The sequence below is a fragment of the Peromyscus maniculatus genome, chromosome 10 (assembly GCF_049852395.1).
Source record: "Peromyscus maniculatus bairdii isolate BWxNUB_F1_BW_parent chromosome 10, HU_Pman_BW_mat_3.1, whole genome shotgun sequence".
Taxonomy (NCBI): Eukaryota; Metazoa; Chordata; class Mammalia; order Rodentia; family Cricetidae; genus Peromyscus; species Peromyscus maniculatus.
In genome coordinates, this window is record NC_134861.1 from 28,660,423 (window position 1) to 28,676,433 (window position 16,011).

Here is a 16,011-nt window from a genome sequence, read left to right on the forward strand (position 1 = left end):
CTGTGATGACCTGTGGAGAGATACACAGAGGGCTTATCATCCAACTTACAGCAACTACTTCCAGGAGGAGCCCACGTAAGCACCGACTCTGGGAGTTCATCCAGCAGACTAAACAAAACAGGGAAAGGACATGGTAAGTATCTTCAAACCCATGTTCACTGCTTCATTCAGAACATAAAACTCTGAGTCTGTGTTGACAGGACACCACGGTTTTGCCCTTTTTTACCCAACTGTAATGGACGAGGATTACAAAGGGTGAGGGGTCCTTAGTTCTAACTGGCCAACCAATGTGGAAACAGGGATGATTTAACCCAAGCTGTATACAGTTGAGGACTGCAGAGGTAGGAATGCTTGCCATGATGTTGCCTTAAAAACAACAAAAAATACATATAAAATTGTTTGTAGATGGTGAAGTCATTTTTTCCCCTCATATATTTGTCACTGGAGAGGTATGGGAAACTATCCGAAGAGGTGAGATTAAAACTCAGTTCAAACTGACTTCATCAACCCGATCAAAACTTCCAGGAGTTTGACCCCAGGGTGGTTATTGTCAGCAAATTTAAACACAATAGAGTATGGGGAAATGGTTTCCAGGAAAAAATCCAGGTACACAATAAAGCTTAGGGTGTGACTACATAGAAATTCATTTGCAAAGTACCTGTGACCTTGAAAGTGGGTTCTAGAGCTAAAAGGCCTAGACTCTAGCTTGGTCTCTGACCCAGATAACATAGAGGCCATAAAGTACATGTGACATCTCCCCTAAGGGTGGGTTCTATTAACTGGGAGCTAAAGATAAGGGTCTAGGGAGGGAGAGTCTGGGGTAAATATTATGGGGGATTTGGGTGAGGTCTGCCTCCACAGAGAGCAATGGTCACCAAGTTGTTAACAATATCCACTCCCAGATTTCTGGATGGGAAAAGAGGCATTTTATCTCCTCCATTGAGGAGAGGCCCCTATATGTTCAACATTCCTGGTTTCCCTGGTGATCTGTGGGCAAAAAGACCTTTGTGCCCAACCCCCTCTCCCATCCCGCCCCCAAATCATATTTTCCTCATGTATTTACCATCGGAGAGGGATGGTTTTTAGTTATCTGTGTATAATAGTTCTCCCCTAGGAAGAGTTCATTCTAACCAATGATTGAATGAGTTAATGAGAAGTATCAACACAACACACCAAATCAAAACAACAAACGCTAGGTAAATGCTTTTCAGTGTTTTCAGCTAAATAAATATGCCTCTCTTAAGTCGCTGTAGCAAAAATATATAAAGTCTCAACTAAAATTATGGTTCACAAAGAAACTCAAGCAGAAAAGTGCAGCGATCTCAAGTGACCCATGACAGCAAGAATGCAGGGACACGTGGTGTGGCCAAACCTGCCATCCTGCCTCCTGTTACACCCTCACAGGCAAATAAAGCACCATGTGTTACATAAGAAATCTGAAATGTTCTAAGCTTTGACACATAATATATTGGTTTTACTAATGTTTGTATTTATATTGCTAATCAAATAAAAATGAAGATAATAAAATACGTAACGTAGAGGTAATGTTTAACTTATTAAAACCCTATATTTTACACAGTACTATTTTATTATACATGAATACATATGTAGACATACTAATTATTAAAATGAAGGCATCTATGTATACATGTTAATACAAGACTAAAATAAGGCAGTCATAAGTCTTATTAAAAGAAAGCCTGCCAATAATCATAAGAATTAAAATGCTAGCCTTTAATTGAAATACACTACTTAAACTAGATAAACTGAGCTGACATACTGTATACCAGGGTTGCTTCTGAGTGTTGATACCTATGGGTTGACTTGGTGGGATGTGTAGAGCATGCCAGACAGACCAAGACTGAGATGGACAAAACTCATCAGAAAGCCCCAACTCTGACTTGCACAAGTGTGTCAGGGACGATGGTGGTCAAGATTCCAAGGGCAACTATTGCACATGTCAGTTTGTAAACATCTGTCATTTCCAACCTTTAGTCTTCACTTCCTACCTTGAGCACTGATACTAAGGTGGATCCAGGTGTGGGGATGCACACCTCCAATCCCAGCACCTGGGAGGCTGAGGCAGGAAGATCATAAGTTTGAGACCATCTTGGAATACAGAGTGAGACACAGTCTAAAAAATTTTTGAATTTGAAGATTGACTTATATGGCTGAGTTGTACCTCTGTGTGTGAAATGTGTCCATTTTCATTGTTTATTTTCCTAAAATTCTACTCCCTTGGTACAACAGCAGTCTCTCCCTGGATAACTATCTCCACCTATCTTAGTATGTGAGGGAAAGTGCCTGGAACCCAGCTGACCAGTGAGAGAATTGTAAAACAAACACTGTTCTAAAACTGACCTCCTTATGCTAACAGGGTTGAGGTAAAAACTTTGAATGTAGAATATTAGAAAGGTTTATGCAGCTACCTAGTATTTCATATAACTAGCACACTTAAATGTTTTCTTTGTTTCTACCTCAAGGGTCTTCTGGGGCAGGAATGTGAGGTATGCTTTGCTCACCTGAGAAATGCAGGCCCTCCTCTCCTGCCTCACCCGCTGCTCTGCATGCTGCTCTGCATGGCTGAGATCAACCACACCAAGAAGAGAGCACTTCCATACCCAGGTACCACACTCACTGGAAAACAGTCCATCTCATAAACACCACCACCTAGAATCTAAGTGCTAGAAAATAGCATGTCCAGAAAGAGAGATTTTATTTTATATTTGCACTGTAAAATTTTCTATACTTTATAATTTTTCAGTGCTGCCCTAATGGAGTTTATGTCGGGTTCTGATTTTTTTTTTTTAACAATAGTTTTCAAACTACTGATATTTGTTTTGTCATGGTGGTGGAGGGGCAGTTTTATCTGGCATGTCGACTCCCCTCCATGACCTCTCTCAGTCCTGCTGCATGAAGGGATGGGACATTTGAGAATCCCTACTTGGTTTTAGCAGTCTGGACAGCCACAGGGTCCTCCAGGTTTGTGTCCCAAGGTAGCTTCCCACATAGCCAGCGCAGCATGCAGTAACCAAGGATCTCAACGTCGCTTCTTCTGGAAGGGGCTGCAGAAAAGGGAGGATAAAAAAGTTCGTGAGAAATAGAGAAATCTCTGAGTGAGCTCCCATTGACGAAATATGAAAAAACCAAATGGGCAAAGTGTTGTGTTTACTCAGCTGGAGTGAAGTTAACCGTCTGGGCGTCTGGCCTCAGTCCACAGACAGGCAGGACTCGTGCTGAAGTAAGGGTCAGCTTCCTCACCTCCTCCAACTTCATCTTGCCGTCGTCTAGCCTGTCACATGAACTTGATCCCATGGCCTCTGACATGATCCAGACAACCCATAACCCAGCACCAACACTTTCTCAAAGAGCCAAACAGTAAAACAAAGAAATAAATGTCTGCAGCTAAATTGCTAACACATGTTCCAGGAAGTCCATGGGGTCTGCCTCGGTCATGCAGAGACCTTCTGAGTGCAGACTACACGCTGAAGGCCTTTCCTATTCCGTCACAGCAGTGGTCGCATCTGAAGTCGGAAGAGTGTGACAAAGCTGCCATCTAGTGTGCAGTCTTCAAAACCAGGCCGTGAAGACCTTCATCAGTGGGAAGTGCAGTGACTGTGGGCACACAGCTCCACAGTGCTCCGCACATCACCTCCCGATGACTCGGAAAGCCAGAGGCGAGGGAGCACGGAGCGGGTGTGGTGTGGAGGGGATGGCGGAGAAAGAAGTTCCGAAGCCAAACAGACTCCAAGTAAGATGGCTTTTCCTAAACCATTAAAAGAACATACTCAGGCCTCAGTAAATATGATGTATATCAAGCGCTAAACTCTGTGGACGAATTTCATCTCAACTTGACACACTTTCCTCGAGTACCTTATATAAAAAGACAACGAGATCTAAGAATTGTTAAATACAACTGACACCTGCTAATGAGTCACTGAATTAATAACTAGCACACTTAGTGAATACCCATGAAATAAAATCATTTTATAAGCATTCCAAGCTATTATAAAAATAATAAGCTGGTATTTATATTTATTCTACTACTTGAATGTTCATCTGTACAGGGATATATAATATCCTGAGCAATATGGGGTTGTTAAAGCCTACTGTAAACAGGTATCCTATTTCATTGTCATTCATTAAATAAACTCTGAAAAGTCAGTGAGTGAATGAACTAGGTCTTTAATTTATGAATCCATCCACTGAGAACAATGGTGCCACCTCACTGTAGTTACTCTGGGTCACCATACCTAAGTTGTTATAAAAGCAGAGTGTACAATTACTCCTACACATACTGGGTTATTAAAACCCCTTCAATCCAGTGGAGGGCCAGGCCCATGGGTGCTGTTTATCTGCTGCACAGGCCTCAACAATGTCCTAATGCAGGACTTGACTCTAGTATTAAAATAAAAACAGTTGCTACCATGCTGCTCTGCAAGGATTTCCTTGGTGATAAAGCTCCCATTAATAACAGAATTATTATTATTATTATTATTATTTACACAAGAATCTGTTCCTTGTGTACAGATGTGTTCAGATGTGTACAGGAATTCCTGATTACTATCAATTAAAAAATTCACATCCTTTAAATGCTCAAAAGATGATATTCTGACACTTGTTTTCCCTACACAAAAGGAGGGCTAAAGTCCAGTATGAATTAGTGTAGAATGCACCTTCCCAGTGACTCCAGCCACACTCCAGCGGAGGGACTGATAGAAAGCTGCAAATACTGACATGTCATTTAGATTTCTGAAACAAATATTTCATAAACTGGTCTTCATGTAAAATAGGCCTTTGAAAGTTGAGTTCACTTCTCTATTATCTAATTAAATATATTATCGCATTTCCAATCTTTCCCTATATGCACTACATTACTGGGTGTGGTTAAGCAAACATTTTACAGTCTTCTCACTGAGTCCTACAAAAACACTTGGAATGTTAAAAAGAACGATTATATTTTCCTAGCCTAAGAAGTATGATAAAAGCATCAAAATGTTTCTAAGTCTGTCTCTCTGACTGAAAATCGGTCCCAGAGAGACAAAATGCTTGACTTGTTTTGGGGAAATCAAACTCTTTCAATCTATAATTGTCATGTCCACTCTCTGGCTACCATACAGAGAGGAGTAAATGTAATAATTATTAATTCAAAAACAATAATTAAGAAGTTAAGACCACGTGCTACTGTGGCAGAGGACCCAGGCTTGGTTCCCAGCATCTCTGTGGTGGCTCACAAACATCTGTAACCAGTTCCAGGTGGTTTATCGCCATCTTGTGGCAGCCATGGGCACCAGGCATGCACATGGCACACATACATGCCTGGAGGTAAAACACTCATTCTCAAGAATTAAAAACAAATAAATGTCTGAAAATACTTTTAACCTTAAAGCTGATTGTTTCATTACAAATTTCCAAATTCATCAGAAAATGCTAATTGAACCAAGAAATGTTCAGAGTTCCAGAGTAGGAATCCATACAGCAGGGGTGAGTTCCAGCCACACCTCTTCAATGCTGAACTCTGTAGTTCAATGTGCAGACAGTCTACCATCTATAACACACTGGATTCTTTTGGGGAGACAAAATATTGTGGTTTATTCTCTCTTGAAAACATGTTTGCATGATTCACTGTATTATATGAGGTTCTCAGTTGCATTTCATAATCAATATTATCATTATTTATAGGTCTTCATAGAGATACACAACAACTCAGACTTTTACTTTCTGTTGGAAATTTTGTTATCAAGCATTTTCCTCTAAACTTTCTTAAATTAGTTTCCAAATACTATTTAGCATCTAATTTTATTGTGCTTACTAGCATGGAGCAAGGCAAATTACTCTTTTCACTGAGAGTGTGTTGTTTGCAATTGTTCAACATTTCAAAATGATAAAGTATTGCCAAGCATAACAATAATAAAAAATAGGCACAGGTGGGGCTCAACTTCTATTTCAGAAAAAAAAAAAAAAACAGATTCCAGAAATAGCTGACACTAGAACTGAAAATTAAAGTAAAAGAACTTATGTGATTTATGGAGAGCAGCTACTGTACCATGTACTGTAGTCCTGTATTATTACTTTTTAATCATTCCAACAGTGTCAGTATTACTAATCATATTGGCACATAAGAAAACAGAGGCTGAAAAGGTTAAATACCCTGCTTCGTATCAGAGAGCAAGAACTGACAGGGCAACAGTGAGCTGCATTGTTCAGAACGAAGAAAGCACACACTCAGGCTAATGACCACTTCCACCATCAGTTCTAAAGTCATCCAATTGACCTTATCTCACTACTTTTAGTTATGGGAGGAGCTATGTGGTGCAGGCATTTTGACTTAAAATACAAAACACACAACACAAAGTTACTATATTGTGGAATAAATAAATAAGTAGTAGATTCTGATCTTTGCTGAATCACTGACAAAATTCTCCTTGTGACCATCCTTCCCAAAAAGATCCCTCTGTATCATCCCATTATGAGAAAAGGGCTTCTATTAAATATTTATTTATTTATAAAGTAGCAATGGTCCATCTAAACTGGAATAAGATCAACAGAAGGTCACACTAGAGAGCTAGCCTGCACTCTAAAGATAAATTAGGATAATTAACTGGACCAACTCACCAAAGGAAAGAATAGGAAAGTGTTCTAACTCCATATGCATCTGTCAGTGCAGGTATGCTTCCTACTTAGTTTCATTTCTTATATATTATGGAGGGTGAAGAAGACACAGGATTTGGTAGGAAAGAAAGCAAACATGAAAACACTTGTTTCCAGTAGACAGGATATAAATGCCTAACATATCACTATATGTGATTAGAAATTATGAAAGTAGAAATGTCTGAACAAGAGGCTCACCTGAAAGGGGGGCGGTGACTAATGGCAGGAAAAATTTATACTTTATTCTTAGGTTTCCAACTGGCTACTGTGTTGGTGAATATTTTGTCAACTCAGATGTACAAAGAGCAAGAAAATACTACAGTGGCTCCTGTTAAGGCCTGAGTATGACATGTCTACCATAGACTTATGCAGTGGGGCTCAGTGGCGACTCCAGGAGCTCTGGGGTGTACGGCAGGGGAGGATCTCCAGGGCTTTCCTCCTCAGATGAATCAATGAGATAGTGGATAGGAGTGGGGCATAGGTGTGCCGAAGGAAAGAGTCCCTGGGGCTGTGCTGTCTGCTCCTCCTTTCTCAGTGCCCCTTTCCTGCTCACTGTTTGCCATGCTGGGGTGCCTTTTCCAAGTGACCCCACTGTCTGCACCACGTGACCCCACTGTCTGCACCACGTGGCCCCACTGTCTGCACCACGTGACCCCACTGCCACAATGTGCAGCTTCGTGAGGCATCGATGAAGCTGAAGACCACGGAGTGGAATGTTTAAGTCTGTGAACTAACACAAATCTACCCTCGACAGAATTATCTCAAGTGTTCTGTCACAAAGCAAAGTCTGACTCATATACTATCACTTAGTATAATTTCAAGGGTAGTAGGAGAGTGGAATGCAAAGTGTCATGTTTCAAATAAACAAGAAATATAGTTTTGCTTTTTCTCTTTTTAGTATCTTCTATATCCTAATCCCTGATTTGTGTATTTGTGTGTGTGTGTGTGTGTGTGTGTGTGTGTGGTGTGTGTATAAATGATTAATGTAGAGCTATTAGGAAAACTTATTCAATAGAGCAAAGAGACTTTACATTTAGGCGCTGTGCACTGTATATTCCTAACAAAACAATTCAATTAAAAAGCCAAGGAATGTGACTTAAATGTGTAAATGTAAAAGAGGTATGTGAATGAGATGGCTCAGTGAATAAAAGGTCTCGCCACTAAGTTTGAGAGCTGAGTCTGATCCCCGGCACCCACATGGTAGAAGGAGAGAATAAAGTCCCACAAACTGTCCTCTGACTTCTACACATGTGCTACAGTACCCCCACCCACCCAAAATAAATGTAATAAAAATAAATCAAATGTAAAACAAAAGGCCATATGTCACATAGACACAATGCCTTCCTTGGCTTATGTTAGCCAAAGGCTATATACAGCATTCAATTTTACCTAAAAAGAAGAGGTTAACAGTATAGTATTCTTACTCCTTGGGAAATACTTAATTGTATTTAATTCAATATTTAATGGTATTGCTTAATATCCTGTAACAGAAAAGGGTGTTTGTTCTGCTGACTTTGTTGTAGAATATAAGCTGTGTCACCCACATCATGTTCCCAGTTTAGTAGCATGAAAACACATTCTCAATTTCCTTCACATATATTTTGTAAGTTGGAATCCCAAAATGAAATAAAAACCATGCAAGAAGTAATACAAGACTTGGATTCCATGTGCTGCAGCACATGGCAAAATTTTTTAAAGTACGCAATATATTTTTTTCTTTGACACTATAAGCAAATAGACATTTAAAATGCAATTTAGATATTCTATTTTATGGTCATCAATGATGTCAGATTAAAACAGGTATTATATACCCAGTGCTCAGGTCTGATGTGTTTAAGAAAGCTCCGCCTGTTCAATGCCGTCTGTCTCTAGAGAAATTAGGTATTGACTGCATGCCTCAGTGAGTAGAGAACTCTACAAAAATCCATAGCACTCATTGATCCAAATATTGCTTCTTAACATTACTAAGAATGCAACAAATTTTTAAACAGTGTATTTGACACACATATAATTCTCTTTAATTATCTTGCAACAAGAACAAAGTATGTCAGTGCTCGTAGATGCTGGTTTTGATGGAGGAAAAATTAATAATGAAGAACTACATTTACCACCCTTGCTCCAGTTTTATACTGATGAAGCAAGTCAGCGGCAGAAACTTCCCTTAGGTTACAGAGTCCTGAGTCTGGAAGAACAACTGCCATGTTCAAGTCGTGCCATCCACAGCACTTCCAGGAATCACCATCTTTCCATCTGTCCCTTTGTCCTTCCATCTCTTTTGGTTTAATGAGCTACCTAGTAGAAAGGCTGGTCTCTTCTTCCCTTGCAGCTACTCCCTCTCACGACTCTGAATTGGAAACCGTGTAGGTAGGAGAACTAAATGGCACCTGCCTCTCACTGCTTTCTTTTGCATTGTTTTCTCTCCTGGACTTCACTAGGGAGATTTTTGGATATTAAATCACACAGTAATTGTACTAATAGTTAACATGAATATTTATGAATCTGATTTTCTTCATTTACATATAGAATTTGAGCCCCTTTATTCTGGTTTCTAAATATGGTTAAATGACTAGTTCATTTCTTTCCTTTTTTCTTTTCTTTTCTTTTCTTTCTTTCTTTTTTTTTTTTTTCTTCAGTTTCTTTGAGACAGGGTTTCTCCGTGTAGTTTTGGTGCCTGTCCTGGATCTTGCTCTGTAGACCAGGCTGGCCTTGAACTCACCAAGATCCACCAGGCTCAGCCTCCCGAGTACTGGGATTAGAAGCATACGCCACCACCACCTGCTGATTAGTTCATTTCTAACAAAATTCTGAGCTGAAATGCTTAATTTTGCAAATTTCAATGGACAATATTAGGAACAAACACTGTTCAAACACAGTGGAAATATCCAATCTTCCAGTTTTATACAAGAACAAATAACACATGTATTTAGCAAATACATGTATATATGTTCAAATACATAGGTAGATATATGTGGGCATACATATATGTATTTATATAGATGTTAATATGCAAAATACATGAAAGGAATCCACTATTTTATAGGAAAGCTGAGCCACCTGTGATTAAACGAATACTCACTCAAACACAAAACCACAAGACTTCCCTGCAAACCTCACGATAGTTCACCTGCCCTCCTGAACATTCTTTCAGATGCAGAACCATCTCTACAATCACATTCAGCCCAGTCTTCTCCCCAAGATCCAGAGTGGGGAAATCTACCCAGTGTCTCAATCAGTACATACTATAACTGTGAAGAGGAAGAAGTTTAAGTTGAGTTCTAAATAGAAATTGGATTAAATATTTCATGAAGAGAACACATACACACACAAAAACCATGCAGAATTAATTAAAGAAGGCTTTCAGAAATATTGCTGTCTGAGCTTTGGTCCAAACAACATGTGACTATTCTCACCCCTCCTACAGTTAAGATGTGCCTTCAACTGACTCAGCATTAGAATATTAATAATGCCTAAGAATCTGTGTGGGGAATTCCAGGCACAACACCAAGTAAGGAGTACTTTCCTGTCTCTGAAAATTCTATTCTACATCACAAAGTAAGTCTGGCAAGCATTCTTTGGCTCATTGAAAATGAAAGTAAAGTTAGAATGCACCACTATCTGGGCCAGAGAGATGACTTAGTGGTTAAGATCACTTGTTGCTCTTGCGGAGGACATAGGTTCAGTTCCTAGCACCCACATGATAGTTCATAGCCATTGAGACCTCCAGTTCCAAGGAATCCTACACTCTTTTCTGACCTTGCTTGACATGCACCTGGTACACATAGATATATGCAGGTCAAACACTCATATACATAAAATAAATAAATCTAAACAAATTATTTTAAAAAGCACCACTGTCAATCAGCATTTTATTTTCCTATTTCCTAATTTAATCAAGGCAATGTCACATTATACCTTCAAGTGTTAACTACATCATTAACAATGTAAATGATGGAAAATTACACAACACTAATCATTACTTTTCTACGAAAACTAGACTTGACAAAGACACGTTCTGAATGCTTTCCCTCTGTTCCAGAGTATAAAAAGTGGTCTTCATTTCAGAAACTATCCTCTAACAATCTTCCTAAAGAAGATGACACATGGTCAACACACTGCTCCACCTTCTTGATGGCCTTCCTTAAAAGACTGTGGATTTTAATTGCTCCAGAAAATGATCAACACCCTCTGCATTACATGGTCAATGGTCCTTTTAATAGAAAAGGCAATAATATACAGTTGTTTGAACCAAGTAAAACTCGTTGGAAAGTATTAGTTTAGGGTAACAGTCTGACAGCCATTACCAGTGCAAATGCCTTGCTGACACTCAGTGAAGATGTATCTCTTTCAGAGATGTTTAAAACCTATGTTTGCTTTACTATGTCTGACACCGCTTTTATAAACAAAGTTTGCAAAGAATATAATTTTGAAAGCCAAAGTTTTTTAATAATCGCCATTTTTTTCGCTAGCATAACATTAGAATTGACTTTTTGTCTCGCTGACAGAGCAACTAAGAAAGTACAGTTGCACTGGGTGTATTGATTGTGAGCAACGCGGCCATCAGCGGGACTCAGCACCATAGCTTTTCAATATTGACCTCCTACTTCCTTTTCCATGGCTTTCTGGGTCGGCTATTGGATTTGGACTGCAGAGTAATAAACAGCTAAGGTTTAATTAATGGTAAATGAATACAAGACATAGGTTATGACTTTAACTAATTAGGGAATTGTTGAATTAAGTCTGCCTTGGAATGCAAGGCAGTACAATCAATATCCAATAAAAGGGCTATGTATGTAATTTACCTGCAAATGTGTTTCCAATACCATCAAAGTGAGTTTAAATAAGTAAGATCTATGAAAGGCGCCTGGGAGAGATTTCCCAAGTTAACACTTTGGGGGTTCAGAAGATACTGCTGCTGTGGAGAGATCTCTTTCAAGGCCCTGAGAAGGACACAATGCTAACAGGACAGCATGTGACTGCCACTGATTCTGATGTCCCCTCAGCACTGCCCAGCAGCCTCACATACAGACCTGTGACTTTTCAGCCTAATGAAGGTCAGGCTTTGCTCCTGTCTAGTCACATGGTTTCTGGTTTCCGCCAGATATTCACTGGGATAACAGGAATTTACTACTTTCCACAAAAATGTCGCCAGAGCGCTCATCCTTCAGCCTGAGCACGCGACAGTCATCTCCTGTAGCTTCAGCACTTTCAACTCAACCGTCCTTCTGAGATAAAAATGTGCACTAAAAAAGGAGACCTACCTACTCCTCTGTGGGCATCCAAGCTTGTAAACTCTATTGTTCCATTATGGCCCTTCCTGGGATTTTCCTGATACTGTTTGTGGTTCCCATTGGGACAGTATCTGTAGCAAAGTCCATAGTCTGCAAGATAAACCTGGAAGAGATGGAGAGGCCAATGAGTAATGCTTCATCCTCTAAAAACATGGCCTTTAGAGTTATGTCTTAAGAGACTTGTGAGTTGTGTGCAAGTGAGGCAGCTGGGTGGGTAGAGGAACCAAGCCTGACACCCGAGTCCAGTGTCGGGACCCACCTGTAACCCAGACAGTGGAAGGACAGAACCAAGTCCTCCTGACCGCCACATGCACTGTGGTACAAGCATGCGTGTGCACACACACACCCCACAAAATAACAAATGAATCACAAATTTTAAAAAGGGACTTGAAAGTTAAGAGAAACCTCAGACCTCAGATCAATGTTTCACTACACCGAATGGTGGATAAAATACGTACTAGGAACCAGAACAACCAACTTTCTTACTTAAATCCTTGCTTCATCATGGGCTCAACCTCATTCCTAATTGCCTTCTCCTCAGGCAGATATCTAGGTGTACTTTCTTCATCTGCTGTCACATACATTATAAAGCTCTGCCTTTTAAGAAACCCTTTCCTGAAACTTAAACTGTGTTAAGTACAGAAGGCAGAGCAGAGGAGAGAAACGTTCTTTAAGTTTGAACATGGTAAGTCTCCACTGGCAGGAAGTTTAAACATAGTGAGCAGACTGTCGGGGGTAATAACTCAAACAGAAAACAAAGAAATAAAGAGCCAACCCCCAAATCCTCATCAACGGCTTGTGCTTAGGAATGGAGGGAGGATCAATGGGTGTCTGTTGGACTTTCACGGTGGCTCAACTCATCGCCACCACCATCCCTGGCAGCCACTCCGACTTTGAGCAGGTTCTCCAAGCAGAAACATGGACTGTTAGAATCAGGTAGTAATTGACAAGGGACATTTTCCTCAGATTACTTTGGAGAGGGAGTGACTTTAAGGACATAGCACACCCTACGTACTATGGAGAACTGTTTTGAACACACATTTCTGTGACATGGAGATGGATAACAATCCCACATGTCTCAAATACATTTTACCATACCCACCATGCCTCACAAATGAGAGCAGTTTCAGCTCAAGAACATACTGCTTCATATATATTTCTTTAAAATGTAAGGATTTATGCAATGTTTCAAAATGTAACTTCATGACAGTAGAGTATCATAACCTGGATTTAAAAATGTAAAATCTAGCTGGGCGGTGGTGGCGCACGCCTTTAATCCCAGCACTCGGGAGGCAGAGCCAGGTGGATCTCTGTGAGTTTGAGGCCAGCCTGGGCTACCAAGTGAGTCCTAGGAAAGGCGCAAAGCTACATAGAGAAACCCTGTCTCGAAAAACCAAAAAAAAAAAAAAAAAAAAAAAAAAAATGTAAAATCTATTGAAAGAAAATTTAGTATTTAGATGTTAGTTCTTAAATGTTTCATTGTAAGATATCTCAAATAGAAGATATTTGTAATTTCTAAATATAAGACACATAATTTTCCTCAATTGGACAACATAAATTTGCTGAATAACCCGAAAAATGTACTTCCCGAGTTTTTTCTCTCTCTCCTTCAGCTAAGTAACTGATCTCTGCACTGAGTAGCTGGGTGCTTCAGATCAGGTGAGCAATAAGTTCTTGCTTTCATTATGTCTCATGCACTCTTGCCTTTGTTTATTTCAAGAACTAAATACTAAATATACTTCATTTGCAAAAGTAGATTCCTGAAAGACACAGCACTGATGATCAGCAAACAGCTTTATTTTAATACACCAGAGAAATTTGCAGTTTTTACAAAATATCAAGAAGCTTTTCATGTACAACATTAGCTCAACAAATAAGATCCAAGCCTTTAAGGAGTGGACACCATGCACTATGCTGTGCTGTCATTGACCCAAGACAGCAAGCAATCTCGCAGGTAGGTCATGATGCCCATTCTATTTATATGGCCCTTGAAGCCAAACAATTCATAGAAAGAGAGCCAGAATCCTAGAGCAGCTCCTAGCATTATCACTTTCAAAGTTACATTAGGTTGTCAAGGGACACTTCATTCAAGATGACTCTAACAGGGAAGGCATCTAAAGAGAAGGCTAGGAAGAGAGAGGCCACAGTAAGGACCACAGGCCAAAGTGCTTAGGCCTTTTAAACTATTACCCTGAACAGATACTTCCAAAGTTCACAAGGAGGTAACTTCCTGGTCCTCAGCAAAGATGGCCAAAGTGCTCCAGGACAAGAAAGACACTGAATCTCAAAGAAGGGGAAGCATTTAGAGTTTCACTTTCCTGTACACAAGAAAAGGGAAGTGAGGCGATGACAGTCAGGAAGACTTTCCATCTATTCTGGCCATTACTGAGCTCTGAGCCACAAGAGTATGCTCAGAATGTGAAGGGTGCAGGGTTAGCCCTTAATATGAAGATGGAAGGTAACAGTTCAGTGGAGAAGATACATTAACCAAATTTTAGTCAATGAGTATTTCAGAACTAAGTGATCTAAATCATGCAGGGTCACAGCCTCAAGCAGCACAGCCATCAGAAATGCTTCTGGAGTCTTTACAGAGTTAAGGGAAGGAACCAAGTTATCATGAGAAGGCATTGAACATAAAATAAAAGACTCAGCAAAATGGGAAGTCTCTATCCCTAAACCCTATCTTCACATGTGCCTTTTAAAACTCACCCCTGTTTGGAATTTTATCAATTAGTTTAGCTTGCCATTCAAAGTATCTATATATTTCTATAACTTTTATGAGTAATGAACAGCCATTGAGGGGGAGATGGTGTACTCTTCACTGAGGGGGAGATGGTGTGCTAGCCACACAGTGGCAAGCATATATATATATATATATATATATATATATATATATATATATAGTTATAGCCAAACAAAAAAAGTTCTTTCTTTTGTAAGGAATGGAGTAAGTTGAAAGCCTCTTAAATGCCCCAGCTGGTCACTGGGGCTCTTCAGGCATTTGCCAACCCAACCCCAGCCACACTAGTTCTGGTAGTCTCCATCAATGACTAGTCAAGGAAAAGACGATACTGTCATTTCTACCCAGCCTGCACCTCCTCTGATGGGCAGTCTTCACTTTGTAGCATCACAGCTGGAAACAGCCTGCTCAGTTCTGGTGATGCTCCTTCCACACACAACACATGACATGGCACTGACAAAGCATTCCATTTTGCTTGCTCCCTTTTAACTTTTAATCAGCATCACATTTTACACCCTCCCATAAACTTCTTGAACTCCTAATTTTGTTTCAGCATCTGCCTTCCTGAGAGCCCAATTTCACAGAAGATCAGTAAATCACAGCTTTGATTAATGAATGAAATCAAGTTCTCCTTTAGCATAGCCATAAAAATCACAGCTAATTTTCCTAGCTGGAGTAAGCCATCTCAAAGCTCAGCTTCCTTTGTTACTTGAGTGGCTGAGTAGGTCCCACACAACATAGTCTCCAGCTCTATGCTGTTAAGGCTTCACCTCCGGGGTCCTTTGCCACCTGACACTCTCAGAACTTAAACCGCTCTGGTTTTCCAGTTTGATGTGTGGAATCACAGGTGATTAAAGAGCATCTGTGATGATTCTCCTGAAGCAACTTGCACAGGAAGAGCTTTCCTCCTCACAGCCACAGCTCTGTGTGGTGATATTTTATTTGTACAAACCAATAAAGTTTATCTGAGGATCAGAAGAAAAAACCAGCCACTATACTAAACATAGAAGTCAAGCAATGGTAGTACATGCCTTTAATCCTATCATTCTGGAGGCAGGGATCTGTCTGGATCTCTGTGAGCTCAAGGCCACACTGGGAACAGAGCCAGGTGTGGTGGCACATGCCTTAAATTCCAACACTAGTTAACCATAAAGGTCTGGAGGTCTGTATAGACAGACAGGAAGTGATGGAGCTGGGTAGTGATGTAGCTGGATGGAGAGAGCAAATGATATAGCAGAACAGAAAGGCATATGGGTGTGGATATACAGGAAGTAGGTCTCTTTGGAAGCTAAGGAGTTGGTGAGGTGAGGTTAGCTTGTGGCTTTTCCTATT

General features: G+C 40.1%; 1 protein-coding gene across 4 annotated transcripts in view; it reads right to left on the bottom strand.

The window, feature by feature from the left end:
- Vrk2 (VRK serine/threonine kinase 2) overlaps positions 1–16,011 on the bottom strand; it is a 130,490-nt gene that overhangs the window by 18,771 nt on the left and 95,708 nt on the right. For all 4 annotated transcript variants that reach the window (XM_076546130.1, XM_076546131.1, XM_076546133.1 and 1 more), the window contains exons 8-10: positions 11,910–12,042; positions 2,945–3,065; positions 50–108 (exon numbers count right to left, since the gene is read on the bottom strand). In XM_076546130.1, the coding sequence (XP_076402245.1) occupies positions 50–108; positions 2,945–3,065; positions 11,910–12,042 (313 nt within the window). The remainder of the gene's footprint in view (positions 1–49; positions 109–2,944; positions 3,066–11,909; positions 12,043–16,011) is intronic.